The sequence below is a fragment of the Pungitius pungitius genome, chromosome 14 (genome assembly GCF_949316345.1).
Source record: "Pungitius pungitius chromosome 14, fPunPun2.1, whole genome shotgun sequence".
Classification (NCBI taxonomy): domain Eukaryota; kingdom Metazoa; phylum Chordata; class Actinopteri; order Perciformes; family Gasterosteidae; genus Pungitius; species Pungitius pungitius.
The window spans coordinates 6,779,125-6,799,702 of NC_084913.1; the positions used below are offsets into that span (position 1 = coordinate 6,779,125).

Here is a 20,578-nt window from a genome sequence, read left to right on the forward strand (position 1 = left end):
TAAACGCATGAGGAAAGATTGTTGGTACCCAAAATACTCCGCTCTGCAGCTAGTTGGAAAGTGGATAATGAACACCTGTGTCCATAACAGACGGTCAAAAACTCAATAACTGCATTCCCCATTTATATAGTCCTGTCATGATATTCCCCTTTGTCCCTCTACGCTCTGGTATTGCAAACCTGAGCCAGACTTTATAAAAGCATGCGTGTATGTCCCTGAGGACCGATCAACATTTTTATAGTGGCATAAACAACCGCTACTATGTTGCAGTTCCATCATAGGCTCCATTTACGAAGGCCAGAGATTCAAACTGACTTATGGATATCAAATGAATAAAACATCTCTACCACTCTACAGTCGGGGGAGGACAGTTTGCTTGGATCTCTCGCATTGGGGGAAATAGAGTGAAGTATCACTGATACCGAATTCCCGAGAGTGCTGCACTTTTTGCACGACAAAATGGTCCTCATAATTTGATTAATTGCTTTAAAGCATGCAGTTAGTACGGGTATGCATACATATCTCTGCTGTTGCAGTACAGATCTAGTCAAATAACTTCTTCAAGAAAAAAAAAAAAAAGATATTCTTACCACGGGCCCAATCTTTTCCTTTGGCGGCTTGCTGCTGATGGTTGACCGGTGGTTTTGGTGAATTACTTTCACCAACATGGACCAGGTCAGCGTGGGTCTAAGAGGGGAAAGCATCTTTCTGCTCACAGTCAATGGCCTCTACTAGAAAATGGTCATGTTTCTGTGGACATTCCTCACCATATCCTGTGAGATGCTAACAGATAGTCCCTACTTTCCTCTAATTCCCTGGGAGGAGTTACTTCCAAAGACGCTCGTGTAAACATACACAGCAGCGTCTAAAAAGGATAAGAAAGTTGGCCTTCACTGTGAGAATGTAAAACTCTGTGTATTCCAGTAGGCATTCTACATTAGACTAAAATCTTATATTTGTATTGAGTTGTAAGTTAGTCATTACCTATAAAAGAAGTCAACATTTCTGCAAGAATCACATTTTAAAGCGAATTTGGATCAAGTTCCGAGATCTGCAATTTGAGTAACTTGATACTTCTTGACAATCAATGATAAATATTTTTAGTGAAAAATTGCGCGTCAGTGTTTTTACATAGATATGTATTATTCCAATTATTTGAGTCATATTTCCTTTACTTTGCCAGGTTAGAATCCTAGACAAAGACTGCATTACAAGTGTTGTGTCGCCATCAACTGGGCGCTAAAAGCACTTCAATCAGAGGCCATTGGAACAGATTTAGCATACCAATTGTATAGCAATCGTTATACAGTGTAAAATGGTGTAAAATGGTTCGCCCAGCTGCATAAAGTATATATAGAAGTTATACAGAGTCATTAACAATAATGATTCACTCTGTACATAATGCAACTAGTTATCTATAATGTTGAAGGCATGAAGCCCTCATAATCCCCACTACCACAAACAAACCACTAGAGGGCAGTAGCTGCTGTATTAACAGTGTACTGATGGGCCTCATGCCTAGTCGGCGTGGAGCATTGAGAACCCGACAAACTGGCACGTACAAGAATGACGTTTATTTCAAATTAAAGGAGCAACATAGGCGCAGACACGCTAACATTATCTTAATGTGAACAGTATTTTGGCGATTTGTCATCAGCTCTTTGTTGGAATGAGGTTCCAATGAAGAATACCGAACGTGTGAACAAAACAGGATATTTTATCGTAGAAATTAAAATGTATAAAATTCCGGCTTTTTATTTTGAAAGTCACCAGCGGAAGCAAGGTGTGTTAATGTGGCTAGTTTGAAACGGCTGCCGTCGGGATAGGCCATAACAACCACCCAACAAGGCGTCGTGCTACTAAGGGGAAATACCGAACCTAACCGATAAAAAGACGGTGTTGGTTTAGTTTATAGCCAGGATAAATGCTGAAAATTCGCCGGAAGTCGATTTGAGTCATAGTAGCGATCAAATGTGAACGTTGACGTCGAGCCGTGCGTAATGAGCAGAGTTAGAAAAAAGAAGGTGTTGAGCTGCATTTTTTTTCTCTCCTTCTCTCCCTCTCTCCCCCTGCCAGGGATAACTTGGGTTTGGAGTACTGTCCAAACTACGAGGTGATACGAATCGATACAACGTCCACGAAGCTCTTCACTTTTCGGTAAATATATTTGAGCTCTTTCTTCCCCAACAGTTGCTTAGCACCACCCTGCTCTTAGTTTCCGAGGGGTAACGTTAAAGTCAAAGCGACACAGCGGACATAACGTTAAGCTAACCCTAGCCTCCGAGGATATGCTACTAATTACAGGGTTGTGGTGAATAAGGACTCCCCTCGCGAACTATTTGGACATTACTTCCCTTTTTTATCAGCTGATAGAAACCACTCTCTTCGTTTTTTTTTCTTCTTGCTCTTACGGCCACTTTTAACCCTTTGGCTGAGCAGCGATAGCCACCAATAGCTCAAAGAGCAACAATAGCTCCGCGTTAATGTTCGGCTAACAAAGCCATCAACAATGATAGAATTATTTATACACTGTATACACGGGGGGTGGGGGGGGGGGCTTCTTTCGTTTTGGGGCGTTGATATCGATGGTAAAAGTTCGCGATGAATTTGCATTTTAACTTTACGGAATCAACCTACACGTTGCTGTTAATAGCTTCTGTGTCAGATAACGGTATTTGAGGTAGTTTGTGCTAAGGCAGCATATGGCATTATATAGTGTAAGTTAAATAAAAGGTGGATACCTGTGGGTTTACTGGTGTCCCAGTCACTTAATGCTTTCAGCATCTAACAATAATCCCGCATCATTGAGAGATAACTCTTTTATTTTGCCCAACCCACCCAAAGGTGTGTGTGTGTTTTTGGTTTAGTTCCTATTGCTCTGCTTTGGGGTTCCCATAACATTGTGTCACATGTGATGTGTGATAATCCTGTGGTAATCTCAAAGAAATACGGGTGAGACACAGCATTGCATACACCCTAACCCAAACCTGAAAGACGACCCCTGTGTATGTTCCTGTGTTTTCATTGGTAAAGGTGCACCTATTGCTCTCCTCTGCGCTTGGGTTTGTTTCTTCACCAGGTTAAGTATTTGTGTCTCTGCTCCGAGGCAATAATGACATGTAATTATTGGAGTTACACGCTCCTTACAAGTCCTTGACTGGCACGAAAGGCTGATCTTGCAAGTACTTGAGTTTGTGAATAAGTCAGACTTTGGCCTGCATGTTGTTTACCCTGACCTGATGGGTTGAGAACTCAATGAGAAGCCTTGACGACTCACTCAAAATGAGCACTTATTGTTTCCTGGGCTACCGTTCATTGGCTGGAGGATGACTGCCAGGCCGTGCTTGTATAGTCGTTACACACTTAACATTTCTTTATTGTAAAGTTGGCCCTGTTCAGTTGTTTTGCAGGCCGGCCGAGAGCGTGTTATTCCTCCGTTTGCTCTTTACCGTTGTTTGTACCCTCATGTTTTCACCCAAAGATGAAAACAAAAGAACATGTTGATAAAATCTCTTGTATGATCCCTGCGTTTCTGTATGATGGCCTCTAGAGCAAAAGCAATTATAATCAAGATTTTGTGTGAAACGTCAAATATGCAGCACTGGGGTCCATATTGTTGGTTGACGGGCTAATCCAGATGCAGCTCACCATGAGTCATCATTGTGAGGACCTTTTGTTTACTCCATCTGTCTCTTTCGTGTCAGTGTTCTGTTGTTTCCAGCCTTTTCTGAATCCTGAAGTTTCGTGCAGTTCTCCTGGCAGTCTGTAATAAGTCGAATGGCCTGATTAACTGCTACACAGAATGACCCGATTGGTAGAAACACTGCAGAGGTCAGCAGCCTTCTCTGCCACAGCATTTGTCACTCTACTATTGTTTCAGACAAAATGTGTGACGATTGTTATTTTAAAGGGAGCAATTTATTTTGTTTTCTCCACCTGCGGTCCATATTCCATTTGCTCATCTCTCTGTGAGATGCATGCAGGCACATCAATACTGTAGAGGTCACTCTGTGAGAATGTTCTGGTTAGAGCTCGGCGCTGCATTGCTTATTGTGGTCCTTCTTGAGCGCCTCTGATTGTATCAAATATCGAAAGAATCAGTCTAAACGGTCTATAATTACTGAATCCTGAATCTGTACTTCTATCCAGCTTAGTTAGCAAAGCACTATCTCCAATTCTCCACACAGGTCATTTAACAGCCTCTGCGTCCCCTTGTTTTATCCGTATAATCTAATTAAAGACCAAATTACAAGAGATTAGTCTACATACTTGGATTGTATTCTCTTATTAGTTGGACAAGGCCTGCATCTTTCTTTTCCGTTCTGTGTAAGTCAAGAAAGTTCCCTATCTACGCTTCTTCTGGGGTCAGTGTGACAGGACTTTGTAAGATGATAACATGCCAACAATAGAACAACACAAATTCCATGTTCAAGACAATATATTTTAGAGCAGTTGCTGGGAGCTTTGACACATTTAGAGAACTTTGCAGCTACAGTGTAATTATAGACAGGGAGGTGTTTTGGGGGAGGTAAGGGGATGCATTTTAGTATTTCTACAGTTTGGGCTCTTTTATTCAGGCCTGACTGCGATACTGGCACAGGGATTGGTCCTCTTCAAAAGATTAGGGCCTGTGTCATACAAAGCCTAACAAAGATTACTGTCAAAAGGTGGTGATTTCATCATTTCATTCACAGCCTTCACAGTGTGCCACTTGAACAAGGCTGTGTAAGTCTTTGGATTCAAACTTATAAAAATGACCAAAAAGGCAAGAGATCGCTTTTAATATATGAAGTCATGTCACGCTATTATAGCTTCATTGCAGCTGATACTTTGATTCACAATGTTGTCTCTGTGTGTTTCATTGGCAGAGATTTGGTTAAGTGGATGAGTTGGAAAGACCTGCTTGGAATTAGTAAAAACATGCCCCAGAAATTTGGCGTATTGGACAGCAAAGGTGATCCACATGCCCACCGGTTTTCTTTACTCTAGCCGTGATGAGGACATCAACATAAATGATTGATAAGGTGCCTCGACTGTCATTTGAATAATACATCGGTCCTGTTCTCGTGCCAAGCAGTTTTGTATGGTAATGTTCTGTGGGAGGTTTGGGTTCCAGTCTTTTCAAACCTCTGAGAGTGGCTGATTTAGATCAAATAAAATGATTCAAGCCACTGAGGCCAGGTAAGCAGCAGTTTGAAAGTGTGCGCATGTCTCTGTGTATGTAGCGAGAGATATGTGGGGGCAGGGAGTGTCTCCTGTCACCTCTCATTAGGGACATATAGTCCAGATTGCCCCACACCCCCGCCTCCCCCTGCTTCCGTCTGTGCCACTGCCCTCCTCTGCTCCCCGTCTGAAACACAACACGCTGTTTAAGTTGGAACCACTGGAAAGGGTCTCAAGAAAATAGCCGTCCTAAATGACTCTTTCAGGAACTCTGCGCTGCGGCTCGAGTTGGATTTTGTTCACTCGTTTGAACGAGTGAACGCCGTGAATCTGCCCAGCTGGGAGTCTGTGTATGGCTCAGTTGATTTGTTGGTTGCTTCGTTTTATTCTTTTGGGGACCCCCACCCCCCTTTTTTATAAACAAGCCGGTGTATATCTCAAGGGCTGCCTCCTCTCCTGCATATTCAAATTCCATTTCTAATTTTGTCCAAATGAATTCTCAGTGAAGACGGAGCTTATTTAAAGCAGTCTACTGAAATAAAGATCACCCAACATTTTTATTGGAGTGTTCCAGTGTGACTGCTTGGTGACTATTTGTGTGTGTGTGTGGAGTAACAGGCTGTGGTTTTCCATTGAACCCTTGGGAGGCTGGAGAGTGCTGCTCTAAAGTGGCAGACGCAATGATTTATCAGTATAGTTGGCAGGAAAAACTAGCAGGCTGAAATAAAACAGATCTCCTATCACACTATAGCTCTCCGTTAACTCTCACATTTAAATCTAGAATAAGTGTGTGCATGTGTGTGTGCGTGCGTGCGAGCGAGCAATGAGAACTGACAGTCAAGTCACTTAATGATTCTAAAAGGGCATATTCATGAAAAGTTCACCATGATAAGTGCCATAGAAAATTGAGAATCTGTCCCTCGATTTGGAAAATAAATCAAAATATTTTTGATCAAATGTAATGCTGGTAGAAACGTAACTATTAATCCGATGGTTAAGGGTATGCCCAATCAACTGAAACCCAGTTTCCTGTGTAGTGTAGCCAGAATAAGCGGAGAGAAGTAGAATTCAGCCATCTTTCTTATTTTTTACACATAGCACGTTTTTACAGTTTAAACTAAGAAAAGCTTATGTTGAGAAGGACAGAATAGCCAGACAACAATGCCTGTTTTTGACTTATTCAATTTATTGAATTTAAGAAATAAATGAATACATGACTGATTGTGTATTTTGTCCTGTCGATGATAAAAGGAAGCACATCCAATATGTTACATCACACACAATGTCTGGTGGGAATCTAGCGCACTATACATTATTATTCACCCATTGATTGCAGGAGCTTTCATGCAAGGTGGCACCTGCCCATCGGGAGTCTAACTAACCATTCATAACCATGAGGCAGAGCCTGCAGGAGCAATTTTAGGATCAAGTGTCTTGCTGTTGGGCTATAATTGATTTAACTTTGGTCAATGAGTTGCCACTACATCTATACTCTGCATGGATGTACATACACTGAACTGTAAAGACATTAAATGATTCAAAACTACTAAAATGGACTACCACATGGACGGAGGGCGAGTGAGGTGCACCTTTCGCTCGATATCACTGTACATCTGCATTAGATTTGTTGTCTGACTGTTGGGCTGAGTTTCCTGAGGGCCGAGCACAGGAAGTCTCTGTTAACCAAACCAAACGGATAAAGATGATACATTGAAGCCTGTACACGCTGTCTTCAGATGAAGACTGGTGCTCTTAAAAATAGCCTCCTCATCACAATTTGATTCAGGCCTTGGAATTTGCAATATCATCTATGATTCTTGATTACACTGAAATCAATGTGGCTGAAACAGTGTAATAGATAGTAATAGATCTGTCCTCTGTTCTGCTGGCCATTCTTTATCTTTAAGTCCATACTCGTCAGGTTGGAATCCCTGTAAGATGTTAGTCAGCAACATTTAAAAAAGAAAAAACATTTACTCTTTCACTTAAACGTTTGTCCAACTGTTCTTACCATCCTCTTTTTATTTGTCCCTCCCTCTAGGTATGGCAGGCTGGGCCCGGGGCTCTGAGAATCCGCGCCTGAACCACTGCTGACGATTTGAGAGGAACACGTTGTCTGAGCAGAATGACTCAGCAGGAGGGGGGACCCCCACATAGCAAGTGAAGAGAAGTGAGGATGGGTGCTAATGGATCCAGCTATCCACACTCATGCTCCCCACGCATAGGGGGGAATGCGCAGGCACAGCAGACTTTTATAGGTAAGTATTTTGTCTGTGGTTTATTTGGGTTTCACAGTTAACAGCCTGATAGATGGTACTGACTGAAAGGCAGAATCATCTAAGTGGTAAGATGCATCTTTTAGGTGAATTGTTTAGTGTAAAGATATGAGAAAACCGGCACCTTAGATTGCATTAACTTGTTTTCATGACAACTGATGGTGCAAGAGGCAGATGTATTTTTGCACGAGGGCTCTTGAACTGACTTACGCAGCTGACCAAAATACATTAAAAAAAACGATGCACCTGCTTTTCTGAAGTGTTTGAGAGGCAGATAAGCAACGGAACTTGTGTCCAATGTAGGCAGTTGACCAAAATCACATTTAAAAGAGTTTAAAGGTATCTTCAGCACATTCAGCACAACGTTCTTGCCTCGCAGTCTTTCTGCTCTTAGCGTCTCTTGTTACTATGTGCTTAGCGCGTGATTTGATCATTAAACATGCTGCTCGCCATTGGACTGGATGGGAGCTAATCTGCTGTCACCATTTTCCTCCCCTGTGCCCAGCCTTCGGCTGCTCGTTAGACTCGTTAGTCATTGTTCTGCTGAATGACATGGCAGCTACAGCTTGAGCCGGCGAGGATGTCCTCGTCGGAGAGCTTCGTCATACTACAGTTAGCTTATATTTCTCTGCTTGCAATGGAATAAAAGAAGTTTTACATGTAGGCTGTATCGTTTAAATACAGAGTACACTCTGTATTGCTTAAATTTAAATGGTGTTTTAGATAAGTTGTGAGGGATCACTGTTTTATGATGCATGTTAGGAGGTTGATGGTTGATCGACTGTTGGCTGTAGCTTATGGTCCTTAAATCTTTTTAAATGCAGCCTTCTGTAGCAAAGTGTTTGGGGAACTACTTTTATTTCACTTTCAAAATGACTTTGGCTGGAGTTTTTGGGAGAATTTCCTTAAAGCAAAAGTATTGTTTAAGGAGGTCTTTGTGGTCCATGAGCCACATTAGGTTTGCTCTTAAGTCTTAGTCGTTGGTTGAGCTGGACTTGGCTACGGATGATTCAGTATATGATTACTATTTGGGTCGCATTGATGGATGCTGAGAGAAGGGCACGGAGAGAGGATCTCCTTGGCAGAGCTTCCTCTGACTTACGAGTCCTGTCTCTCAAGCCAACCACGACTGCTATTTAGTTTCATTGATTGTGCCAAAGAATGCGAAAGGACCCAATTCTTTTGAGATGTGTTAAGCAGGTCAAAGTCCTCAATGAACCAATTGGTTCTTAGTCCGGGATGAACTATAGTTTGACAACACAAAGGTTGTCTGTTTGTTTTTTCTGCTGCTGAACTGGATCCAAACGCTTTCCTAGCTGAGTTACTATTTTGCCTGACGGAGCTGCCCACACCACAGGGGGGTCGTAGAGACTGATTAAGTTTCTAGCTTTCTGTCCCCATGAGTGAATTGGTGTCAGGCTTATAAAGTATATGGTTGAGGACAATTTGGAGGAAATATTTTGAGAAACTGTCATCGCTATTCCAGAATGATAAGAGGACTTTACTTTGCATGTGTTGCACATTTATATTGTTTAAAAAAAACAAACAATTTGTGTGTTTATTCCAGGGACCTCGTCCTACTCTCAGCAGGGGTATGGCTGGGAGTCCAAGTTATACAGCCTGGAGCACGGACATGAGCGCCCCACAGACAGGAAGAAGAAGAGCCTTGGTCTGGCCACCCTCAAACGGAGGTTCATCAAAAGGAGGAAGTCCAGCCGCTCGGCGGATCATGCGCGACAGATGCGAGAGCTTCTGTCCGGGTGGGATGTCCGGGACACAAACGCCCTGGTGGAGGAATACGAGGGCACGGCAGCCCTCAAGGAGCTGAGCTTCCAAGCGAGCCTCGCTCGCGCCGAGGCCCCCAGCCTGCAGCGGAATCTGGCGGCCCTCTACCAGCACAAGTACTGCACCGACGTGGACCTCATCTTCCAAGGTACTTGCTTCCCGGCCCACCGGGCCATCCTGGCGGCCCGCTGCCCCTTCTTCAAGACTCTGCTGTCATCGTCCCCCGGGTACGGAGCGGAGGTCCTCATGGACATTGAGACGGCCGGCATCGACGTGCCCATGTTCTCTGCCCTTCTCCACTACCTGTACACAGGGGAGTTTGGGGTGGGCGGGGCAGAGGACACCAGGCTGCAAAACGTGGATGTACTGGTTAAACTCAGTGAGGAGTTCGGGACACCCAACTCCCTGGAGGCGGACATGAGGGGCCTGTTTGACTACATGTGTTACTATGACGCTCTGCTCAGCTTCTCGGCGGACTCTGAGATGATCGAGAGCTGTAATGAGCGAGGCGCTGTCGCCGCGGCGCCAACACCAGGTCCCGGTTGCCCCGGGACCCCAGACGAGGACCTTAGGGCTCACAAAGCTATCCTCTCGGCGCGATCCCCCTTCTTTCGGAACCTTTTGCAGAGGCGCATCCGCACGGGAGAGGAAATGACCGAGCGCACATTGCAGACGCCGACCCGCATAGTGCTGGACGAGTCCATCATCCCGCGGAAATATGTGCAGGTTATCCTCCACTGCATGTACACGGACGCGGTGGAACTCGGCCTGGTGCTGCGCGGCAGCCCCTCGGCGGGCAGCCTCGGCGAGGTGCAAGCCCTGGTGTCCGGGGGCCGCGGAGCGAGCACGCGCACCGAGGAAGCCATGGAGCTGTACCACATCGCTCTATTCTTGGAGTTCAGCATGCTTGCGCAGGGTGAGTCATAATTATATTTACGTAGCATATGCACACAAGTAAAAACTACCCAACGAGATGAACAAATAGCCACGTTGTCCGTATTTGTAGAGGGTGGGAAAATGACCTTAAATTTACACCAAGACATATCAGATTGACCTTTAACGATAAATGTCATGATATTTTCTACACATCAGCGCATGCATTTCCTCTTCCTCTTTCCTGCTATATACCAGTTCAGCATAACATACAAATACAAGACCTTTGGTTACACTTCTGTTGTCTTAAATTGTTCAGCTTTGTCTGACACACCAATTTCTTAATGTGTAGAACTGACTAAATCAGTCTCTGTTGTGTCGAGTTATCAGCTTGCACAATGGTTTTTAAACTGCAAGTCTGAATCTAAAGGTTACTTTGTCAGTCTACTAGTTATAGTGTCATTTTTTGTGGACAAAGTATTAGGAGTTGGATTTTGTTACAGTTGGCTGGATTCTTTTTGTAAATGATCAAATGACTCATGCGTCTCTCCCTCTATGAATTCATATGTGTATCCAACCCTTACTGTATTAATATTCCACCCGTTCCTTTTAAAACGATACACTGCATATGTCAGATGGCATATGTGCAGTATCGCTGTACAGACCAGGCTGATATCAAACAGCCCGGCTGACTTTGACGGGTGTCGGAGCTTCGGCTGCCGGTGACAGATTGATATAAGGTGACGGATTTGTCTGTGTCACATAAGGGCAGAAAACTTACTGTCAGATCCAGACGGCGCCTCAGAACCGCCGTGGACGCTTTGTCTCTGGTCGTCTGCTTTGTCACCAGTCTATCTTGTCTTGGATTACACTGTCTTTCAAAAGGACCCCACTAACGTGGCAATGGTTAAAGTCCCCCGTTGGACTTGACATGAGACAGTCACTTTGTCCCTCTCTCCTCCTTACGAGTGGCACGCCTGAGCGCCATGTAGTTTCTAGCCCACCCAACAATGGCTCTAAAATCAAGATAACCGTTGTAAAATGCAATGCGTCTTTTTCCCTGCGCTTTGTGACTCAACGCTATTAACGTATCCAATAACCATCTTATCATAGAGCCACTGCGATGGCAATTAGTTTAGTCAAATACTGAAAGGGTGACTCATTAGCAATTTAAGGATACGTCCATCCCCTCTGCCCCATGCTGTCTACGGCAATTAAAATACTAATGTGTTCAATTTAAAGTGACAAGTTACAGTACTATTCAACACTCCAAAGAGATCGTATAGAAACTTTTTCTGTAGAAGCTGAAGTCCCATGGCTGACCGTAATGGGTTTGGAGGCTGAACTTCCATGTAGCATCTCTGTAGACGAAAAATTTGTCTTTTATCTTTTTACGACCTCCTACAGCGATCTCAATAGCACTTTACGCTAACAGCATACACCCAGCTGGCTAGACACCACCTCCCACCCGTAAGCACTAGTGTGGCTCTCAGGGTCACACTGGCAGCTTAAGCCGATGAGCAGCCAAATAGTGTCATCCCCACACACCATCACCTCCTCTTCTCTCCCATCCCCCCTCTCTGCAAACCCCTGCTCGATGGTATTTTTATCCCCTCTCCTCCGTCTCCCACAGTGTGGCACGGCTCTAATCAGCTCCCATGACACCACAACGTAGAATGTGGTGAAATGGTTTAGGTTGACCTGGAGTAATTGGGGATTTATTTGATGATAAGTTACCTCTTTTACCCTTTGGGAAATCTGTGTTTTATTCCTTTTTACATTTCATTTAAATAAATCCTACACATGCCACGTCTCTAACCACAGCATCCGTGAGTGGATTATGAAATGAAATACACTGGTCCACCACCACAGACCTCAGTGGCTGCCATGAGGCAGCAGAGGCATAGTGTCAGGGTTTTCACACACAGAGATTCCTCTCATCTGTCACACGGCCGTGCCCCTGTGTGCCCCCCCCCCCCCCCCCCCCGAACTGCTCCTGTCTGGCTGTGTGAAGCCTCGGCCCGTGGAGGTTTCTGTGGAGCAGTTGATCTCGCCGTCATTCTTCCTGATTAATTCTTGAGATGTGTATCCCTTTACGACTCCATCTTGCTCAAATAGCAACCATATTAAAAGCCTTATTAATTTTTCAATTGCACCGCGGAGATTACAGCCAGTGTGGTGTGGTTTCGGCTTTTGCACTGTGCTACATCCTCTCGCTCTCTCCCTCTCTCTCTTTCTCTCCGTGCTCACTGACTTACCGGCGCTTTCGAGGCCCCATCTAGTGTTTGATTTACATCCACCGGCATGTTTACAGGCCATTAAGTGGCTTTGGAGACACCGCGCTCCATAAATAAGAAGCGCCAAACAATAACCTCAAGACAAAAATGTGTGCGTCCTCTGTAGTTGGGGTAGTGTAAAGCTGACTGTTGCTACTCCTGCTTTTGTGTTTATATTATTACTAGTCAACTAGGCTCCAGTGAATCGTGTGCCCCTACCTCCCCCCGCCCCACCCTCCACTGGAGAGACGGGGAGGCGGGTTAGTAGCTATAATGCCGATTGTAATCTCTAGCTCATAATAAAAATGCTGCATTTTAAAAGGCTGGCTGTCGCTGTGAATGCTATTTGCTTTCTCGAGCCACTGGTCCCAAGTGGGGAATTGTCTGCCTTTTGGTGTGTTTCTGCTTTTTAACAGTATGCGAAGATACTAAGGTGAAAGACTGAGCCAAAGTTCTTTCTCTGAGGCCGACGGGACGGGCACGAGGGGGGAGACGGAGGCACAGATGTTCTGAATCCATTCCCTCTTCCAGTCTGTTTATAGCAGCTGAAAAAAAAGCCAAAGTGCCCGACTCCACATTTCAACTTCATCTGTCACTTTAACGATGCAGGAGTTCCTCCCTTGGCTTTCAAACACTGCGGGTGTCTGCTTTGCATTTCGCTAACTCGCCATTACAACTTAAAGACGCCCAAAGGGGGGGGGGAAGTGCATCATATGTCTGTGCATCCATGCCTGTATGTGCACGTGCAGGTTTGCTTACTTGTGTGTATGTGTTCATCTTTGTTCAAACGTGTGCGAGTTGTGCTTGGACGGATATGAAGCCTCCGATTCCAAAGCATAGCCGGAGTGGTGGTCTGGGGGCGGAAAGGCAGCTTAGATCCTCTACTTTGAGATAAGAGAAGTGTTTCCCAGTGGAGCCCAAATATGAGCTGATTGGCAACATCCTGGTTCCAGGACATCCTGTCTGTCTTGTTGGACAGTTGAGAGCAGCTCTGATTAGACGTCAGTCCACCTGGCTTCATCTCAATGGATGTCCATTTCCTATTCAACGTTATTCATAAGAGAAAGGCTGGAAAACTTGGGTTATCGGTAGCTTGACTTAGCCAATCCTATGTTAATCTGAGTGGATGTTAGGGGGGTTTTATTTTGCTCTAAATGGATCCATCCTTAAGAGTAAGTGCGGTAAGTTTGAGTAAGTTTGAGTGCCGGCGCAGAGTGAATTTTCAAACGGTAGCTCTTCTTTCCAAATGGCCACAGCATCAGGTACATAATTCCCAAAGCCTTTTTTGCCTTCTTAATGCATTTTTGCGTTATGCACACATGTGTGTACACTATTGCAGTGTGTGTGGGCGTGTGCGTGCCCGTGCACTGGCAGCCCATTTCCTCAGGCTGCTGTGTTTACTTATCACGGTTAAGAGGAGGCAGCTTGAGACTGAAACACATCAAGGTATCAAAGGCATTTATGTGGGTTGGTGTGTTACAGAGTTAAACCGCTGCCTGCTGTTCTGGTATGTGCTCTGATTTAGGAAACGCAGCAAGGAGGATGTGGGGGCTAGGAAAGGGAGACTCCCTGGGTCAGTGAATGCAAGTCAAAACTGCTGATGGTCTGGCAGCGGCTGCAGAATTACCAATTATATTCCAATCAATTGTCAGTTAAATCCTTCTCTATTGTATTTCTTCTTTTTTACTTTACTGAATATTGCTTATTTTAACGTTCTTAAATTGCTCATCCCTCTTATTTGCTCTCCCCAGGCTGTGAGGACATTGTTGTGGAAAGCCTGTCCCTGGACTCGCTCGTCCCCATCCTGAAGTGGAGCTCTCAGCCGTATGGCTCCAAGTGGGTCCACAGGCAGGCCATGCACTTCCTCTGTGAGGAATTCAGTCAGGTCGTCACTTCAGATGTTCTCTATGAGCTTAGCAAGGAGCACCTTCTCTGCGCAATCCAGTCCGACTACCTACAGGTAAAGACAAGGAACATCGTTTCATCTGTCAATTTTGTCACCTTTTAATGATGTCTCACAGTTTGGAGGTACATTCCCTTGTGTGAAGTTTTTATTAATTGGGAGCCTGACATGTTCACAATCACTACTGCTTGGGAAGAAAAATAGAGTAAACCCAAAAAGAGAGAGAAAGCCACTCTATCTGTGTCACACACACACACACACACTCTGAGAACACTCGTGTTCTACAGATACGGCTAACACTGTTCCCTGAAGGGAAATGCCTTCGAACCAAGAACCTAATCAAAGCTGTGCTGTCATTGGTACTGCCAAGCTACTCGGGCATCGGACCAGATTGATGTGGTGTTGAAATCCAACTATACAAACAAACAAACCAGGTCGGAGCTTTGATGGGACACCATATTGGATTTATAGTCATTTAACAGCTTCCCAGTTTTGTTCTCAGCAATATCCAATGAGCTCCAAATAATAATCGTATGTCTTTCTTTCTCCTTGTCCCATATCTGTCTCTGTCTGTGTGTGTGTGCGCGTGTGTGTGTGTGTGTGTGTGTGTGTGCGTGCGTGCTCTGGTCTCATTTGCAGGCGAGTGAACAGGACATTCTCAAGTATGTTGTTAAGTGGGGCGAGCAGCAGCTTATTAAGAGGATGGCAGACAGGGGTAAGATAATACACTCTTTAATTACCCTCTGAGCTGCCCCCCTAATGGCTCTGAGGAAATTACCCACTTACCAAAGCCTGCAAATACACTTAAAAGCATTATTGAAAGGCGCCAAACTTACAAAAACACTTACGCCAAACTTACAAAAAGTGGACAAATAGTGATTGCTCGTGTCATTGTGCGCTCTGAACTATTAAGCAAATGTCCTCTGCAGGCCTGCTCTTAGAGAGCTCAACCACACGGAAGCAAAGCAAAATGTATCCATAATTTGTTAAATAGAACTTTCCCGAACAATGAGAAAAATAGCCCTCGGGTTAACTTAAGAGCATTAAAAGCCTAATCATAGTTGCATAAACTGTCACGGTTGTATGCATTACATTAAAGCTGCTGATGACTGTTCCTGTCCTCATTTACCCAGAGCCAAACCTTTTGAGCGGCACAGCCCACAGCGTAAACAAGAGGGGAGTAAAAAGGAGGGACCTGGATGTGGAGGAGTTGAAGGAGATCCTGTCCCCCCTCTTGCCCTTTATCCGAACTGAGCACATCTTGCCTCCCAACAGTGACGTCCTCGCTGATGCGGTCAGTAATGCTTGTCTACCTTATCTCAGCTTGTGTTTGTGTCCGCGTTCATTTTGACCTTCAGAAACTAAACATCGATCCACCTTCTTCGACCCCTGCCCACAGCTTAAAAGAGGTTTGATAAGCACCCCTCCCTCAGACATGCTGCCCACAGCTGAGGGGGGGAAAGCCAATGTCTGGCTACGGCAGAAGAATTCGGGCATCTATGTGCGTCCCCGCCTCTTCTCTCCTTATGTGGAGGAGGCTAAGGTAAGGCTCATTTCCTACTCATTAATTCAGGCTATGCAGGAAGCAGTGGATTATTTGTGCCTTTTTTTTGCAAACATCAAAGAGTCGGGGTTCCTGTGAAGAGGGGAAATGCGTGGACCAGTTCATAGCTTAGATGTGAGAAAAAAAAATCTTCCATGCCCAGTTATTGCTTTGCATTCTCCTCATTTTGATAGCTCCATCACAAGACTGAAATCCATTTTATGTCTAGTAGAACACTTTTCTAATAACCTATATGGCTTCCCACGGCCATGAATATTTATGAACACTTCCTACACCAGAGAATCCTTATTAAATTAAGTGTCAATCAAATTGAACTAATTAGCAAACCCTCTTAACGTCCTTGAGTTGCACAGGAGTGCAATGCAAAGGAGTTTCATCTCTTAGAAGATGTGGTCTAACTCTCTCCTCTACCTGCCCCTTAGTCTGTGCTTGATGAGATGATGGTGGAGCAGACAGACCTGGTGCGTTTGCGATTAGTGCGCATGTCCAACGTCCCAGACACACTCTATATGGTCAACAACGCAGTTCCTCAGTGCTGTCACATGATCAACCATCAGCAAATGGCAAGCAACTCAACCGCAGCTCCATCGGTTGTGGCCAATGAAATTCCAGGTAAATAAACATTTCGAGAAATGATCAAATTGTAACAGAAACTCTAGTGCTCTCGTCACCACATCCAAACCAAGTAAAAAAACTGAAGCCTCTTTCAACGTATGTGGTTGTATGTGGTGCATCTTTCAGTGCCAAAGCTGTCCGTGGTAAAGGAGATGATCCGTAGGCTGCAGGAACTGAGACACACTGAGCAGGTCCAGAGAGCCTATGCCCTCAACTGTGGTGAAGGCGCCACCGTCAGCTATGAGCTGCAGCTGCGGGTGCTGAGGGAGTTTGGTCTGGCGGACGGAGCCACTGAGCTGCTGCAGGTGAATCCCTTGAGCAGCCCAACACAAATAAAGAAAAAAAATAATAAGAAAATATTATAATTAGAATCTTTGGCCGCACCATAGATTTCTATATCTTTTAGATAACAATTTTTTTGTATTTTCAGAACCCGTACAAGTTCTTCCCTGATGAGCGATTCGGAGACGAGAGTCCAATCCTGGCTCTACGCCAGGTGGGTCGGTGTCGGGTAAACAGCAGCCCGGCCATGGATAGCATGTTCTCAGAGCTAGAAGGGGTAGTTGGCTTTCACCCTCCCCTACCTCCTCCACCTCCCCCATACCACCCACCTGCCACACCCAGCCATGCTCAGCTCAAAGGGGCCTGGCGTCCTCGTGTGCCCATGCCGACCCCTACCCGTTCCTTCTCCTACCCTTGCAACCGCTCCCTGATCCAGCGCCATGCGGCCGCTAAGCATGGCAGCTCAGACTACTCCTCTGTGCCCAGGCCCCAGCCCCCAGACTGCACCAACCCGCAGGCTATGGGCAGAGCTTTGCTTTCTGACCAGCAAGCGGTGAGTGAGTGAGTTAGTGAGTGTATGTGTGTGTGTGTTAATTCCGAGACAGCGTGTTAGTACATTTTTTTTGTTCATCCAAATGTGGCTGCATGGTTTGTGCCTGAGATCGTTATATTATCAGGTAACGTCACACATTTGTGTCTGATTTTCCAATGCAGATGAGCATGGAGCCTGTTATGAGGGAGTTCATGCCTGACATTGCATTGGGTGTCTCTGTCATGTCCCTGCGGGAGCAGCACATGGCAGAGTTGGACAGGGAAGGCCCTCACGGCCCAATGGGTCCCTCTGGGCACCATCTGCCCCATGGGCCCTGCCCGTCTGCCCGCCATAGCCATGGCCACGGCCCCGGACATGGCCACTCGTGCAAGAGACACGCTCCAGAACCCAAGCTGGAGGCTCAAGCCGAATTCCCTGACCTCTATGACTTCTCCTGTCGACCTGCAACGCCGACCTCCACTCATCCTCTGCCCTCCTTTGCAGGACCAGACCTCTACAGCCACAGCTGCACTCCCCCCAGCTCTTATCCACCCCCCTACATTTCTGAATCTCATCCCCATGGCCGCCCGCAGGGACGGACTGCCCCAGACCCATTACGTCTGGATGTCCTTAGTATGACCTCTCAGAGGCACGATGGAGTCATTGCCAGCCCTTCTGGGGCCCAACCTAGGATGGGACACATCCCAAGGGGGCGATCCAATGAGACAGACTTGACTCACGGCTTAGGACATTTACGGCCTCCCAGTGGGAACATGGACAGCTATGAGGAGAGGCACACGGGACCGAGAGATGCCCCGGAGGAAATGGTTCTAGCTGGAGAATCCCTCCAGCAGCCTCACAGGAACAGTGTCAGCGAGGAGATCGCCAGAGACCGCAGGTCACCCAGCAAGCCGGACTACCCTTATAAGAAATCTGCACTTTAACCCCATTTGATGCCCAGGGGTTGAGTTACAAAAAGGGAAAGCATGATGAGTGTCTGTCCATCCAAGTGGATGGCAAAGCACTAAATGTGTGTGTGTGTGTGTGTGTGTGTGTGTGTGCGTGTGTGTGTGTGTTTGTTTTAGAGGAGCAAGTTGAAGGGGGGGCGGTCGATGATTGCTATTTATTATTTCTGACCTTTTTGTCCTACCTCTATCACACTGTGCTATCCATCACACAGTCAGAGTATGGAACGGGTGTTGTCCGCTTGTAGTGCTTGATCTCTGCAATCCTGCGTAGTCCTGCTGGTGCAGAAGATGACTCGGTCTCTATCAGGACAGATTCTAACGAAAGACTTTGGCTCTATGCCGTGCGAGTCCTGCATGGGGAGTTCACAAAACTATATGTAGCTAAGTTATGAACTGAAAACAGTTACATTCATGAGCTCTGTTGTCTCTCTGTTGTTTTAGGCATCGAATGGGGAGATGGTGGGATAGAGGTCTCGATTTACACAAGCAAGCAGTGATACACCGTCTGGGAACGAGAGTATTGTGATAGAATCATGTGTAAATACATCTGACTGTATTCTTTTCCTTCCGTTGTTTTTCTTTCCACTTTTTTCTGTAGCATGCCTATAGCAACCCACTTGACTAGTTTCCCCCACCTGGTTCTGCAGTGCCGATTGAGGGGGCTGATGCTTGTTCACACAAAGCGGGAATCGGATCTGACAGGAAGTAGGTCATCCGAGTTCGTCATTCTCCTGTTACCGAGTCTGATAATTGTGTCGGGGTTTACCGATTCTAGGAGTGTCTCGCTTGGAAGCGGACGCCGGGTGCTTTCAGAGGGCTGCGGGAGGCAGGAAGGAGCACGAGCTGGGCTCATTACTGAAATACAGTGAGAAAATATAGGGGTGCCATGGCAACTAACGTAGAAGTGATCGTAAGGAGTACTGGGGGGGGGGGGGGGGGGGGGTTGTTGGGTTTTCAGCTGAAACGGGGAGCGTGAGTGTGTGCAAGGACGCCTTTGATACAACCTCAGTACTGTACACCCATTTTTAGCAAGGTTTGTATGTACGTATCACAGAGTCAGATGATTTAAACCGATTCTTTGCCAGTGTTATGGTCAGTGAGCGAGAGACTCTTGCTCTGTTTTAATCCAATAGCATAAAGTAATCAAATCTAAAGCCTTAATCAGTACTCGGAGTATTCAGTTTTAGCTACTTTTGTTCCATTATGATGTCATATCGCTACCCCTGTTTATTGCTTTTTGGACTGTTCTCTTCACTATGGACACATTAACTACCCCCTTCCCCCCTCCACCCACCCAAACGCTAACTTGTTTTTTCACATCAGGCCTCCATCATGCCACCCCATGCAAGATTGTTGACCTGCATGGTCAGCTTTGATACTAATAAATATACTGTTAAAGAGCCACAGCAGCTGTAGCTCCAGCATCATGCAAGTACACACAACAAAGCCTGCTGGCTTGCGACCTCACATACCAGTATCATTGTGTGTTAGCTGAAGGGAAAGGAACACGTTTTGAACAAAAGGTATCTTGTATTGAAGAAAAGTTGACGATCGTCTCAAATCTCCAATGAAATTGTATATAATGAATTGAGCTTTATTCCGATTTTTTTATTTTATGGTTTCTATCACATTTTAATGGTTGTTGAAGGTTTGAGTTTTTACTGTAGTGTACAACACTGTGTACTTTGTCATGAAATTTCACCAAGAATGTGTGGTATAAAACAAAGATGGTGTCTCAATCTATTTCTTTCCTCAGTGTTGCGCATTAGGACAGTCTGTTCCATGGTGTAGGTGGTGTGGATTACAATGTTTGTAGAGATGTTTCTTTTCTTCCCCATTCTTTACTTTCAAAGTAACATGCATATGTAGAGGATCTGAAGGTTTCATTCGCCCTCTGCTTGGCAGTGATGAAGTTGCTGAGCAAAAAAATATTTTTTCCATCAAGGTTGCTTCATGGGGAAAAAATGCTAAACTCCAGATTCCTCCCCATGTTCATGTTGGTTAGTTGTTTAATTTTCCGGGACAATGTTCCATTGAATAAAAGTCCTTGTTTTGCTCTTTGCTGTGGAGAAGTCAGTGCCTTCCCCGCCTGCGGCTGGGCTTTTATTAGAGAAGTGACTTTGATGTTCTATGCAAGCTCTTTTCTACCAGCTTACCAGCCTGCATCAAATAGTCCTTTGAAATCTCATGTAGCTCATTTTGTGTAGTGTTATTTAGCACCTTTTGGAATTGAACCATCTGAACTGTATGATTGCTTGTATTGGATTTTAACAGGTACTTTGTACTTGTATGGTATCATAGAAAACATGTTTGTAGATTGATATTAAGTTGCATTTAGTTT

General features: G+C 45.3%; 1 protein-coding gene across 2 annotated transcripts; it reads left to right on the forward strand.

Annotated features, from left to right (window-relative positions):
* Positions 1-1,817: 1,817 nt before the first annotated feature.
* Positions 1,818-20,515, forward strand: btbd7 (BTB (POZ) domain containing 7). 2 transcript variants are annotated; one of them, XM_037485679.2, is made up of 11 exons: positions 1,818-2,157; positions 7,205-7,421; positions 9,007-10,140; positions 14,125-14,333; positions 14,916-14,991; positions 15,410-15,570; positions 15,676-15,819; positions 16,263-16,452; positions 16,582-16,760; positions 16,886-17,290; positions 17,452-20,515. In XM_037485679.2, the coding sequence occupies exons 2-11, from the start codon at positions 7,340-7,342 to the stop codon at positions 18,211-18,213; spliced, it is 3,342 nt and encodes a 1,113-aa protein (XP_037341576.1). In that variant the 5' UTR covers positions 1,818-2,157; positions 7,205-7,339; the 3' UTR covers positions 18,214-20,515. The 2 variants fall into 2 exon arrangements, with proteins under 2 accessions (XP_037341576.1, XP_062413305.1); XM_062557321.1 differs by having other exon boundaries at positions 16,886-16,951.
* Positions 20,516-20,578: the final 63 nt, after the last annotated feature.